At 40.1% G+C, this 15001-nt stretch overlaps 1 protein-coding gene across 1 annotated transcript in view; it reads left to right on the forward strand.

Moving 5' to 3' along the window:
• The window catches only part of LOC121527084 (phospholipid phosphatase-related protein type 5-like), a 135166-nt gene that overhangs the window by 90137 nt on the left and 30028 nt on the right, over positions 1-15001 (forward strand). Inside the window, exon 5 of the mRNA XM_041813771.1 lies at positions 9229-9479. Coding sequence (XP_041669705.1) covers positions 9229-9479 — 251 coding nt within the window. The remainder of the gene's footprint in view (positions 1-9228; positions 9480-15001) is intronic.

A 15001-nucleotide genomic window follows, 5' to 3' on the forward strand; every position in this document is an offset into this window, starting at 1 on the left:
GGTCTACGAAAATAGAGCCCATTATGATGAGAAAAGAGGGTGTAAAATTGATCTGTTTTTTTGTCCCTTTTCTTTTTTATATCAGGTGTTTTGGTCCATTCATGCTCCAAATGGCAACATATTCAATTACCTAAACAAGCGATGCTGAAAATGTTTTGGAAATGAGCTGATGAACTGAATAGAGGTAGCTGGGGTGGAGGAGGGTTGCAGAGTCTGCAATGAAATGACAGTGACTATGAAATAGAGGACAACAGATTCAAAATATGGCAGGTGCATGACGATTTGACAAATGAGGTTGTGGCAGAATCTTAACAGCTTGTTCAGAGATATTATAATCCTTTGATCACAGAGTGGGAAGAGAGAATGAAAGGAAGAAGGGAAAGAAAATGAAAACTAGATATGAAATATAAAAGTTGTGGAGGTAGCAGCATAGAATTTTCTGGTGCAGTTATCACAGTTCTCTCTGTAAAAATAATTCTGGTTCTTAAATATAAGCACAGTGGGAACAGGATTGCACTGGCAGCACGACTGACTGGCTCAACTCACGTTCTTGAAGGAAAAAGCCACAGTTTGTCTTGTCTGATGGGATTCAAATGAAATTTGACAACACATTTTAACACTGTCAAGGTCTGTGACATCGAGCTTAGTCACATCTTGATACTCATGACTCTGCCAAGTGTTCTCTACCTTTTGACTTGTGCATGTTTGTGAAATCACAGAGGGCCTTGGTGACTGTGATAACTTTAAGACTGACTGGTTTGTGCCTCACACTGCAGCATTGTGAAGATACTGGCACCAGATCAAAGAAGAGGTGCATTGCCTCAGCCGTACTCTGCAAGACACACATACACAACATCAGGGGTATCACATACCAAAAAAGAGTGTGTGCTTTGACTTTAGAGCTCATATACATGCAGTTGCTCCCCCACAGATCATGGCGTTGTTTCAAGCAGGCAAACTGGATAAGTTTTATGCCCTAATAAGCAATTTTGGTCATCCCTCTCTGTGCTCCAAAAGCCAAACAGGATGTGAAGGGGGGGCGTTGACTAGTGAGTGTAAGTCGTCCGTAAAACACACAACGCCTACATATCTATGTTAGTGTCAGGGAAAGTGGGACAACGATGGAACGATGTGCTGCATGGTGAGCACTCAGTGAATGAGTCACACGATGCTTGACAAAACCTATTAGGTGCTTGTTTAGAAATGGACCTGTCAGCATCTGTAGTCTCACCAAACTGCAATGTGTGGCTGATGACAAAAGAGAAAAAGAAAAGAAATGATTCAGTCTTAAAACTAGAACTAATGTGGAACAAGCTTCGAATACTAGTCATATTACCTCTCTCGCTTTTCATGAATGTCAGTGCATCCCAAAAACCTGGGTTGTATTAAGCCGCGTTTCCATCAGGTGGTCCAGTTTGATTAAGTACAGTTTGTTATGGTTTAGTACGCTAAACACCAAGATAGTTTGCGATTCAGACACCCATACTCTCACTTGGTGGGCGGGCTGTAAAGGCATGCGTGTGAAGTCACAAGCAGCTGGAGACTGCTGGTCCAACTGTGGAGTTATAGAAAGGATGAGTGACAGAAATCAGTAGGGAATAAGCAGTAAACAGCTTTATTTCAGCTGAAACGGCTTTTTAAAAAGATAACTACATCTTATTCATGTTAACCGTGGTCAGTGCAGATCCTCAGCTGATGGAATACGTGTACAGAAATGTACATTAAAAATAACCTAAAGGTTTAACTGGAGTTAAAATCAAACTAGATTAAATCAGAAATCCTGGGTGCGCTGATCTTGTTTTAAAATAGGCTACAGCCTGAAGTTTTACAAGTATGTTTAACAACCACAGAGTGATGTTTTCACAGGTTACCTAAAGCAAGAAGTAGATGAATAACTATCTACAATACAGAGAATCAACTGATTTAAAGCTTCGTATTCACAAAACTTAAGCATTAATTTAGTTTCACATCCACTGTGGATAAACCAGGCTGATATGAGCCTTTGGGCTCTGCTTTGTGTTTTTAAGATCAGTTCCAGATAAACCTCAGGAAGCTTGATTTGTGCTAACATATCAATATCCACAAACTAGGAAAAAGTTCAGGTCTCTGTCTTCCGTGTTTTGTAGCCCTGAGCCGAGAGGTTGTGTCGCATGCTGACAAGACATCAGTGCAAGCTCCTATTTTTGTGTGTGTAGCTCCACCTTTTTGGGCTGGATAAGTAAGATTGGTTCCCCCTATGAAAGGGTGTCAAAAAGTAAGATGGTACGGGTCAGTTTTTGGGACCCTTTACAACTTTTGCTGTATGGAAATGCAAAAAATTGCATGCCGTGCCATACTGACCTGAACTGGGCCGCTCGGTGTAAAAGACCTATTAGTTAGCTTTGATTGGAAAAGCCGCTCATGTCCCAGTAAATAACCCGTCCTGGATGTGATTGTTTATGGTGTTGTGCGCTGATCACCTCTTGTGCAGCGATTCTTTTGACTAAGTGCCTGGTTGGTATTTTTATGTGTCAGAGGGCCCTTTCATAGACGACATGATGCATTTCCACCTTTTATTTATGTTATTCTGTGAGCCTAATTTTCACTGCAACTCTGTTGTTACAAGCATGTTTATTTCCTGACAAACTCAACTTTTCATCAAAGACTTTTCAACTATACCTATAATACTCAGTTATTATAGATTACCTTGATTTGGGTGTGTAGTGTTGGGTTACAATCCTTTACAAACTACATTAGGTTTGATGTGTTAAGCACATTAGCTGCAACTTTTTCTATCGTATTTTGCTGAAATCTTAACCTGACATGCCAGATAGACTGTTTCATATACCTATTGCATGAATATATTTTATGTTCATCTGATAAAGCTCCCATAGAAAGTGTTTGGTAATGGCAGGTTTTTACAAAAAAATCCTCAGAAGGTGATGTACACATTCACCTCTCCTGAGCTGACAGGCTACCGCTGCTTTAACTGTGAATGGAATACAACTCATGCCAAGGTTATTCTGGAGATGCACAAAGCTACTGCCTTGTTCCCCTTAAATGATGCAGATGGTCCGAACTGTGTTTGGCGCAGCACACGTGTTGTAGATTGGAGCTTTTCAAGATGGAGTTGTCTGATGACAGAGATGAGGTCTGGCAAATCCATCTGCTTTGCAAGGTCATTGGTCATTATTGGCGAGTCTAAAATGCCGCCAATTTCATTTGTTTTGGTGGATAAATCTTCACTGCTGGGTCTTTTTGCCATAGTTAAACTAATTTGGCTTAGCCTGTTTCTCGATATGCAAAGACCCTTTAAGCTGGTGCACTACATCTGATGTCAGTTCTTTTTTGTTCTGTGCAGGTTGAGCCAAAAATAATGTAAAGGGGGCAGCTTTGCCACGAGTCAGCCAGCTGTGTGTTCTGATTGTTCAGTCAATTACATTCAAACTGCAAATGAATCGCTTTAGAATACAACTGAAAAGGATGTGACACCTACTCTCCCAAGTGATCTTGACCTGCTTGTGTAGTTTGAAACAAGGCCAAAGAGGGAAGCTCTTTCAGAACAACTGATCCAAATGATCCAGGTGTGAAGGAAAACATCACCTGTTAAGCAAAAGGGTTTTTTTCCTGTCATTGAACATTTCTGCTCTCACCTGTCTGGACTCACCAAGCCTTAGAGTCTTAAGAATAATCTGGTCAGTACACAGCATTCATACTGGCTGATCCCTCATCTCCAACATAACCTGTTCTGGAGCAATTAATACACGAATACATCCCTGATAATACATGAACTGCCACTGTAGCTCTGATAAACCACCCTAAGCATCCTCACTAACCATAAATCTTACAGGCCTTTTCCTTTTAAGTGCCACTAGATATGAGGGGTCACAAGTTGCTGTTCCATGTTGAGCAGGTTTTGTCTTGTGTTGAACAAATTATGAGCATTAAAAATACAAAATGTTTGAATACTTAATGTCCCTTCTTTGTTTGATGACACACTCTGCTGGTTTCTCAACACGGTATGTCTTTTTTTAGAAAAGTCAGAGCAGACCAAGGAAGTACTGAGTCAGAAGTTCTGTAAGAAATGCATCTCTTTTATTGCTGCCCATATGGCATGAAAAAAATCATTGCTTTACTGCTTTGTTGTTAATTACAATGATAAAACTGCAAAATGAGACAATAGAACAGATGGCATAACTTGATAGGTGGGCATTGTCAGTGTAGGTGTGGTGGCAGCTCTCTAGAAACTCTTCTAATATGTAAAGGCACAGTGGTGCACTCTATAAAAGTATGTCACTCAATCAATCAGCTAATATCAGTCTTTGTTTATTCGTTAGGATCCCCAGCAGTTGTACCCTAGACAACAGCTAGTCTTCAAAAACTGGTAAAACCAATTTATAACCAGTGTTGTCGTAAAGATCACATATTTTACCCCTTAAAGACAAGTTTATATTGGTCTCAGAGGTCCCCAAAACATGCCTGTTAAGATTGTTGCTGAAAAAACACTCCAGTATTGGATTTTTGTATGTCTAAAAGCCCTTCTGCTTCAGCCCTGCTCAGAACGAGCTGTTTATGTGTCTTTAGCTTTAAATGTTAATGAGCTGCCTAACTCCACCCATGACTCCGCCCCTCTCAAGAAATTGATATGGCTCTCCTGATCCTCCTCTCAGCTGCTAGCTGAGAGGAGGATCAGGAGAGCCATATCAATTTCTTGAGGAGGGTGGGTGGGACTTTCTTCCAAGCAGGGAGGGCCAACCGAACCTGGGGGCGGGGCTAACTCCCAACATGACATCATGAGGGGAAAATCTGAGAACGGCTTGTTTCAGCACACAATTTCTGAAGGGGCGGGGGGGGTTCTGTTACTTGAGGGGATTGTGGACAAGCCACTTTTATTAGGAAAGCCTGAAAAAGTGATTTTTGCATAATATGTCTCCTTTAAGACACTTAACCAGAAGAGTGGAGCTAGACTGTACTTTTCTACTATTTACAACAAGCCAACACAAATCCGCCGTGGGCTCAGCACTGAGCAACTAAGCAAAGTTACAGCGGCAAGGAAATACGATGAGAACCAGACTCCGATTGAACAACCATCTATCTCAGCTGTGAGGGGACAGAGGGAGAAGCAGAGAGAGAGGCGAGCAGCAACAACAATGAATAAGAGATCTATGGCTACAATGACAAAGTATGTGTGGTATTAGCAGGGGCTCAGTGTGCAGGGCCCCCCAACCACCCTCCAGTCTAGGCCTATAGCAGCATAACTAGCGGCTGGTACAAGCCTGAGCCCTTTAAGAGCTTATAGTCCCTGGCCATTAAATGCTCCTTAAATGAGAAGGATTTTAAAGGCAGTCAGTGCAAAGACACCAACAGGAGTACTCTCTCTTCCTAGTTCTAGTCAGAACATGTCCTACAGCCTTTTTAAAGAGACTTCGTATCAGCCAGCCAGATAAAAGAGAATTAACGGTCTATGGTTGCTGAATCGGTCTCCAGTTTTTTCAGTGTTAAATGATCACAGGCACAGCTAGCCTTCTTGTTAGCACACACAGCTGTTTGATTTCACTCTTCATTATAGCTGACTGAGGAAACTTGGCATCTATAGAATCCACACAAGGAAGGCGGTCAAGAAGTTTATAACGAGAGGCATCTGAGTTCATGAAGTAAAACAGTAGTAAAGAAACAGGTTAGCTGACAAAATCGATAGGAGCCAAAGGGTTGAGGTACAGGTTATAAAAGGGAACCATAGCAACCTGCTCTCACTTGTTCAAAGTGTGTGATGTTAACTCTTTTGCAGCCTAACGCTCAAACAGCCTTCATATGAAATATCAATCAGTCGGTCATTTCTTACTTGTATAGCTCCTATTCATAACTAACGCTATCACAGGACAACTGTTATTAAAGGCACAACATTCAAATTAAGTCATAGTTGTTGTCTTTTGAGGTGAATTTTAAGATTGAGGAGCCTGGTGTGGTTTTAATGTTATTTGTATACTGCTTTGGCAATGAAAACACATTTTCAATGTTAATAAGGCTGATTTGATTAAAAATTGATTGGGACCTAGTTTGACAGTGCAAAGCTGTTGTCTTAGCTGTGCTGAAATATGAACATATCAGTCTACAATTGCTACATAGACATCACACAATCCAGGGACAAACAAAGGTGCAGAGCACGAGGTTGGATTCAGTGGATTAATTTTTAGGTACAGTGCCTATAAAAGGTATTCTCATCCCCTTGGATATTTATCCCTTTATTGATTTTATAAATCAGTCATGATTATTATATTTTGGCTTTTAATTAAGTAACTGCAGAAACTTTCACCCCCCTAAAGTCAGTATTTAGTAGAGTCACCTTTGGCTGCAATCACAGCACTAAGTCTGTGTGGATAGGTCTCAATCAGGCTAAAACATCTGGACGCTGCAACTTTACTCCATTCTTCTTTGCCAAACTGCTCAAGCTCTGTCCAGTTGCACTGGGATCATGAGTGAACAGCCCTTTCAAGATTCCAAGAAGCATCCCCACAGCATGATGCTGCCACCAATGTGCTTCACACATTGGTGGATAGTGTGTTTGTGGTGATGTGCAGTGTTTCGTGTCCGCCAAACAGTGTCTTGTCTCATGCCCAAAAGGTACCATTTTGGTCTCATCAGACCAAATAACTTTCTCCCACTTGACCATGAAGTCTCCCACATGCTTTTTGCTGAACTTTAGTTGAGATTTATTGAGTTGCCTTCAACAGTGGCTCTGTCTTTACCACTCTCCCATAAAGCTTTAACTGGTGAAGAACCCACCTGTGTGCAGAGTCCCTCTCATCTCAGCTTGCAACTCCTGGGTGTCTTGGTGGCCTCTGTCATTAGCCCCTTCTTGCATGGCATATTTACCTTGGAATTTTTTTTAATCCATCCCCTGACTTATACTTTTCAATAACCTTTTCTATGAGTTGCCTGGAGTGTTTTTTATTGTCTTGATGCAATGGTAGCTAGGATACTGAGTAGAAAAAATAAGAAAATAAGAAAGACACTTGTAGTTTGTGCAAAGTTGTTTAGTGCCAGATGTTTTATAGGACCCATACAGCTGATATCATTTATTGAAAGTGTAAAAGTTTTTAACTGTCTGGAAATCTACCACCTAATTGTGAGCTGTGCTCCTACAGCGTATGCCACGAATGCTTCACACCAGGTGTATGAGAGGGCCCTTTGTCAAGGGTCCAGTCATCATAGGGAGCCATTTTAATCTTTTTTTTTGGTCAGGGGCAATCTATTGTTTACTTGTTTACACACTCAGTGGTGCATATAGCAATGCCCTGCAGCAGTACAACCCACTGATTCTCACCATTAAATGCAGTGGTCATTATGAGTTCTGTCTGTTTATCTAGAGCTGCTCCATCTTTGTCTCAGCTCACCCAGCAATATCTCACCTGATCTCTCCATCTTAAGAGGCTGGATCCACTACAGCATTTGAGCTGCTCTACTGTTTCCTTTGATCATGCTGCTTATGCATTCCTTCTGATAGCCACATGAAAAATAGCTCACTGACAGTCACATAAACATTAAACCAAAATCCTTAGAACTTGTGAGACTATAAGGTCTCACACAGGGTCTTTAGTTAACTGATTGATGAGAGCATGCACATACGCGTGCACAAGGGAGAACATACACATGCTTACAAGGTCCATGCATTGCAATTGAGTCTTTGCTTTAAAGTCTACTAAAATAAAACTCTTAACAAAAAAATGAAACTTTGCACACCCAGCATAATTTTTGTAGCCCTAAATGAAGAGCATTCTCTCTTGAACCAAACAATAGAGGACTAAACCATGTCTTCTGTTGATAGAAAGTGTGTAAAACCAGCTGATTTGAAATTGCTCTGATGAAAATTTCTTAGAGAAATCTTCTTAGGATACATGACATGTTCTTAAACTGCTGAATTGTTTGTACCGCCTTCTTAAATTGGTGAACGGCAGGTGCAAATAAGCTGGAAACACATGCACATTGCTCCTAATTAGCATAGAGAATGCCCCTTTTATGCCCATATAAGGGCATGGGACTTGCAGAGCAAACACAGGAGGCACACGAGAGTGAAAGAAGAAGATCGTATCAAACTAAAATAAACTGTAAAAACAATCATAATACTTTGAAAATCTTCCAGCAGTTCAGTGGATACAATGATTCTGCAAATGACAACAGGGAGCTGAATTATTTATTTAACAATAAATAAGATGTATTTTTTTAATAATGGAAATATTCTCATTGTCTTGGAAATTTTGGGGGGATTTTTTTGTGGTGTCAAAATCTTTAATAATTAGAAGGAAATATTCCAAGACCTTGAGAACTCTAGAGATTAGAAAATAGTCATTGTCAAAATTACTTCCTTCATGTAAAGACTTTTTTTTTTTTTTTGCTTTTGTTTTATGCAGTAGGATCCTTGTATGAGGACATTATTTATGGTAAAAAAAAATCTTCCTGTTCAAAGACAGTTCTTAGGTTCCATACTTAACAGGCCCAACATGTCCCAAATAGGTAGAAACTAAAAAAGCGTTTTAAACAAAACAACAAAACTCCTGCACAAGTGCTGAATTTATAATCCTAATTTAACTTTAAGATCAAACACTGCATGTTTATATTAATACCTGGTTATTTTTTGAATCATGTATCTGTGTATATTTTTAAATTATATAAAAGTGTTAAACTGATCAAAATGGCTGAAAATTGAATTAAGAATTCAGTATTTGTAGTTAAAATAGGCATTGGAATGCAAATTTATCCTGTCCGATGAAATTGATTATCTAAATCTGGTGAGTTGAGCTTAATTTTTCTTTTAAGAAACTAGTTTTAAAGCAACATATTTTCATCAGGTTGCCTCTGTCTTTCTCCTTCATTGTTTTTGCTCCAGCATGGTCAGACAGTACTCCAGTAGCCTGTCTCTTTGCTGCGGTGTGCTGTGGAGGCTTGTGTTCACATTAACTATCAGAACTGAAAGGCAACAGGGCTCCATCCAACACAGTTCAAAACACAGCATGGTTGCTTCAGAAGCACATCCGACTGACTTAACTTGAAAGAAACTAATAAGTAGATGTGTGTTTAGCATAATATTAGCTGGTATGTTCTCTTTGAATGTTGGTTTTCAGTAAAACCTGCTCTCCTCTCTTTCCTTTACAATATTTCTCCGCTGAATGTTATGGTGGTAACTCTGCACTTAACCCTGCAACATCCATCCACTGTGTCCACCTTCTTAACTTGTGCTTTTTTTTTTTACAGGTGTCTACACCTTTGGCCTCTTCACTGTTGACATCTTTGTCAACGCAGGTCAGGTAGTGACCGGGAACCTGGCACCCTACTTCCTGACAGTTTGTAAGCCAAACTACACAGCACTGGGCTGCCAGCAGGCCCTGCGCTACATTAGCCACCAGGAGGCCTGCACAGGAAACCAGGATGACATCCTGCGTGCCCGAAAAACCTTCCCATCTAAGGAGGCTGCACTCAGCGTCTATGCTGCTCTGTACCTGGCTGTAAGTTGTTCTATTTCAACTTTACTCAATAATCTAAACAAACTGCAGGTCAAATTAGATTATCATTTGCAAGATGAAACCATTTTTTCTGCAGCAACTGTTAGCTTTTCATCACAGAAACATGGCCGCTTGTCTAAGCATGTGAAAACGCCACAATACTACATTTGAAATAAAACCCACAAAAACACTGCAGACTTATTATGATGGTATAATGAGGTTGCCAATCAAGGAGCAGAGACTGGGGATCAAGTGCTCTCAAATACCAAAAACACCCACATTTTCTCCAACCTTGAATGATCCAAAGCTGAAGGAATTCTATTAATTCTGTTTTCTAGTCATTGCACGGTTGCCAAGTCAGATTATACAGGAAGGCTGACCAAGTTAGCATAATCAGTTCCCTATTTTCTGTCTTTTCTTTTAGTATGAAAATGTAAATGACATGGTTATGCTAATAATATCCAGCAAGAGCTGCATTTGCACACAGTTTACCTCAGCAGCAGTCCAGAAACAGCTGATTCAGCTGTTGACCCACCACCCACAGATACTTATTCTCAGACAGAGGAAACAGATAGAGTCCCAGGATATCTCCCAGTATTTTTTAGTTGGAAGATTTCACTTTATTTTAAGTAAGGCTAGCTATCAAAGTCCATCCATCCATCCATCCATCCATCCATCTTCATCCTCTTATCCGGAGCAGGGTCGCAGGGGTAACAGGCTAAGCAAGTCCACCCAGACATCCCTTTCCTCAGCGACACTTTCCAACTCCTGCAAGGGGATCCTGAGGTGTTCCCAGACCAGACAGGATATGTAATCCCTCCAGTGCATTCTGGGTCTTCCCTGAGATCTCCTCCCAGCCAGACATGCCCAGAATACCTCCACTGGGAAGTGACCAAGAGGCATCCTGATCAGATGCCTGAACCACCTCAACTGGCTCCTTGCGATGTGAAAGAGCAGCGGCTCTACTCCTAGCTCCCTACGGATGTCTGAACTCCTCACCCTACCTCTAAGGCTGAGCCCAGCCACCCTTCTGAGGAAACTTGTTTCAGCTGCTTGTATCTTATTCTTATGGTCATTATCCAGAGTTCATGACCATAGGTGAGGGTTGGGAGGTAGACCAACTGGTAAATTTAGAGCTTTGCTTCTCAGCTCAGCTCTGTCTTTACCACAACGGTCCGGCACAACGCCTGCAGTACTGCCATAATCCACCTGTCAATCTCCTCCTTTGTACCCTCACTCATGAACAAGACCCCAAGATACTTAAACTCCTTCACTTGGGGCAAGGACTCACTCCCCACCTGGAGAGAGCAATAGTACAGCATCTCAATCAGATTTAAGTGTGGACTTTGACTTGGCAGCTCCAATACCTTCTTGCTACATTGCAACCAGTCAACAAACGTCAGGCCCGAGTATGACCATTGACAATGACAAATGCTCCTGTAGAGTTACAATGCTCAACCCACCTCTTCAACTTCCCGCAAACTCACACACAGCCACAAAGATCACAGATAACATCACAGTAGCATACAGTACATGTATTGGTCACACTTGATAACATTTGTACTGTTGCCAGTCTGTCAGCCCAAACAGGAAAAGACTCTAATTGTATAATCAGACATGGTGCCACTGAAAAAAAGTATAAAATCCTGTAGTCTGATCTGGCCAGTGGTGTAACTGGCTTATTATGTTGTACTGCAAGAAACTACCTGAACTATAAAGTTATGTAAGAAATTTCACACTTTAAGAAGCTGAATTTGCCAGTAGAGGCAGGATGCAAAAGGGCAAACAAATACTGTGCATGCATGTTGGATAGAATCCTTAAGTGGGAGTGTGTCAGACTGAGATATTTATGCAGCAGGAAACAAAGAAACTCTCCATAAACCACAGAGGAGCTGCCAGTTTTGCACTCGTGTAAAAAAAATCAATGTATGCTCAGAGATTGCTGAGGAAAATATTTGTGAATTTTAATCTTTTTATCTTCCCCCTACAAACTACATGAGCAGTTCTTCCTTATTTATTACATTACAGATACTTTTAATTGAGCAGTGAAAGGCTTTGAAATAAAACTTCAGTCAAGTGATTTTCCTTATCAGACCTTCACAAAGATGTACTGAGTCAAGTGAGACAGAGCTGGATGCTTTATTTCACCATCCTCATCTTTAAACCTTCCAATGCCAAAGCGTTTGTCATATATTGTTATCTGAGCACTGTGCTGCTACAATGAAAAGCCGTGCACGACACAGTTCTAATCTCTTTGATTTCTAATGAGATTGTTGAACTCAGGATGCATTTCTTACCAGACTGTCTTATGCAAGGCCCCATTGAAGATCAAAGATAGTAGGAGAATGACAAGCACGCTCCGCTGAATTAATTTGAGGGGGTGGCGGGCTCCTCTCACAGGAAGGTTATTTCACATGAGTCCAACAAATGTGATGAAGACTTCTGTACTTCTTAGGACAGTTTACTTTTTACCCTACTGATTGAGGGACTGATCCTGCATGATTTGATTCTTTTTCTTCTTCTCTTTCTTCTTGTGCAATTTAAATAAGGTACAGAGATGAGTTTCATGGTAGAGGGAGCTTTAAATTAAAGACTAACTAAACCCCCCAGACCACCCTGTTCTTTAATTCTGGTCCAAATCTCAATCATTGCATATTTTAATTCTACATACTGTCTTGGAAAACCAAACCAAAGTAGTTCTGCTGATATGAAGCTTAGTGTTAGTTCATGCAGGACATGGAAGTCTTATGCCAAGCTGTAATCAGCTGATGGCAAGCTGATTCTGATCATCAGCTCTCACAGCCAATCACAGCTCTTTCTGTCAACATGGTGGTCCATTTAGATGTGACCTCCTTCTCACTAGTACCTGTTTTATCAATGCTGATGCACCACACTGCTGTGAGTCTTAAAATTCAACCATAGATGATTTTGAAGAAGAGCTGCCAAATTCAGCAGTTAAAGTAAAAGAACACAGAGATTATGTTGTATGCTCATTAGGGGCTCATTCCAGGAACTTGGCTACCAATTATATATCATCTAATCATATTCAAAAACTTATTCCTGCTAAAACATTCTCTCTGTGGCTTTGATATATTCTGGCTTCACATCATGCTTGGCAGGTTATTTCAACTGTTCATCTATGTCTCAGTACTTTCAATTAGCGCTACACTTCAGCCCCTCTTCTGTTACTTTAACCATCATATCTTTTTACAGGCTTTACATTGTATTTGTAGCTGTTTTAGTATTTCTATCATAGTTGCATGCAGACCCCCCCCAACCCTCTGATAAGGTAAAGGTAAAGGTGACCCCACTTCATTTCTTGGGATTCTCCAGTTTTGCTCTAAAGTTAGGTGATATTTTTTGTCTTTTTTTGCTGTTTCTTTAGCAAATGGCTGTCAGCATGAGTCTGGTTCTGCTTGAGGTTCCTGCCTGTTAAAGGGAAGGTTTTCATCACCACCGTAACAATTGGTTAGCTAAACCATTAAATTTGGATATCAACTTAGCCAATGAAAGACAGTTAAAGTAATCATGCATCATTTTTATAAATGCAGGCCTGAAATCCTGGTCAAATGCTCTTTTATAACTGTAATAAAGACTCCCGCTACTAGTAGCCACTGTACCTCCAGTTAATGGTATCTGCTGCCTTCCTGCCAGAGATATCCCTCTGGCTCCTCACTAGAGCTGAATTTGTTTGTCACTTTTTGTCCTATATATTGAAGCTACTTCTGTGTAATTACTAAACACTTTACCGATCCTTGATCAGATCATCTAGCATAATCTAATCACATCAGTGTAAATCAATTGAATTACATATTTGAGTTTTTGTATAATGACTGAGCAAATACACATTAATTTTTTAATGATACAGTTATGCATCATACACACTGCTGTGGCATTGATCTCAGTACAAAATATCCTGCCCCTAATTTGGCACTGAAAAAGTAGGCAACCTTTTTCACTGGATGGAAACATGAGAAGTTAGTGGTAGGCATGTCGCAGGAACAGCTTAGTATGAAAATAGAATTTAAATTATATGTAGGCTGTTGAGGGTTAAACTCATGTATAGCTACTCGGCTGAAGTGATGAGTGACCACATTAAGCATCATGTTCATCTACAAAAAAGAGCAAATGCTAAAGGAGCTAGCTGCTAACTTTAGCCCCACTCTACCTGTGTGACTTTTTTTTTTTTTTTTTTTTTTTTTTTTGCATTTCCTCCACTTTAGCATAGTCAGCAAAACACAATATAAATGTGTGTTTGACATGATAGAGAAATAGCATCCTGGGGATTAAACTAATTCCTCCAGGATGATATTGACACTAGTTAGTGGTTATTTACATTGGCTTAAAAGAACACTACAGTGGCTGAAAGGGCAGATGGCTGGGTTACAGTTTAAACAGAGCGTTTGATGGGGATTGTGGGCCTGAACTGATTAAAACATGTCAAGAAGTAGTTTAACCAACTTGTAACACTGGTGCCAACTAAAGAAGGATCCTAATTCAACGGTTTAGTCGGCTAATCATACACATCCTTCATTTTTAGACAAAGAGGGCTAGATGACACTGGGGCAGACAGATCAAACCTAAGTATTTACTAGACTGTACTGTATTTGTTTGTTCATTCAAACATTATAATGAATAATAAGCTTGCTTAATGCTAATGCTAATAGCTTTTGATCTACTTTTGCTAAGGTACAGCTGCTATTTACTCTATGTTTTCAGTCTGTTGTGGTAGTCTCTTCATCATAAAGACCGGGTTGTTGATGCCAGAGTAGGACACTTGTCTTCCGTCTCATAGTTCCACCATTATTCTTCTTCACTTCACCATTTTTAGTTTGTTTGAATTGTGACTTAATGCAGAGAACTTCTGCCCTGGTCATCAGGTACTTTTGCTTGTTCCTGTTACTCTGCTCACTTTTCTGGAGATGCAAATCTGGAAGTCTGGCATATATGTTTAAAAGATCACAAAAGGTAGATAGACATGAAGTAGCAGAACCCTGACTGCACTCAAGCAATGTGACTATGTTTTGAGATTTTAAAATTGTCTTTAGTACTGAAGAATTTTCAAAAGCACATACTGCAGTGCTTTAATCAAGCATTTTACGAGTATTTTTCACTTCTACTGAAGAAATAAGGAGTTTTCAAAGAGCCTGGGGGTATTTTATAAAAGCGTTTCTCAAATTAGTAATGCAGCTCCTCTTTGTTCTTTGGTATGCTCAGGAAAGAATTTCCACCCCCAGAGCAACTTAAACAATAACTTCTCATTCATTTTATCTCCCTGAATCTTGAATGCAGACCCGAAGACCGAATGGTTTTATTTATATATATTTTGGTTTAAAACAGGAAGATGATTATTTACCCAGAAATATTCCAAAAATTTGATTATCTTCAAAACCATCAGATACCTAGTAGAGTTGTCATGATACCAGGATAAGATCAGTACATGACTCGTTTATGAAGTTGCCTTCTAATTTGTCAGCCACGATACTAAACTATGTACTGGAAAAAACATTTTGTTTCATTTATAT

The sequence above is a fragment of the Cheilinus undulatus genome, linkage group 19, assembly GCF_018320785.1.
Source record: "Cheilinus undulatus linkage group 19, ASM1832078v1, whole genome shotgun sequence".
NCBI lineage: Eukaryota > Metazoa > Chordata > Actinopteri > Labriformes > Labridae > Cheilinus > Cheilinus undulatus.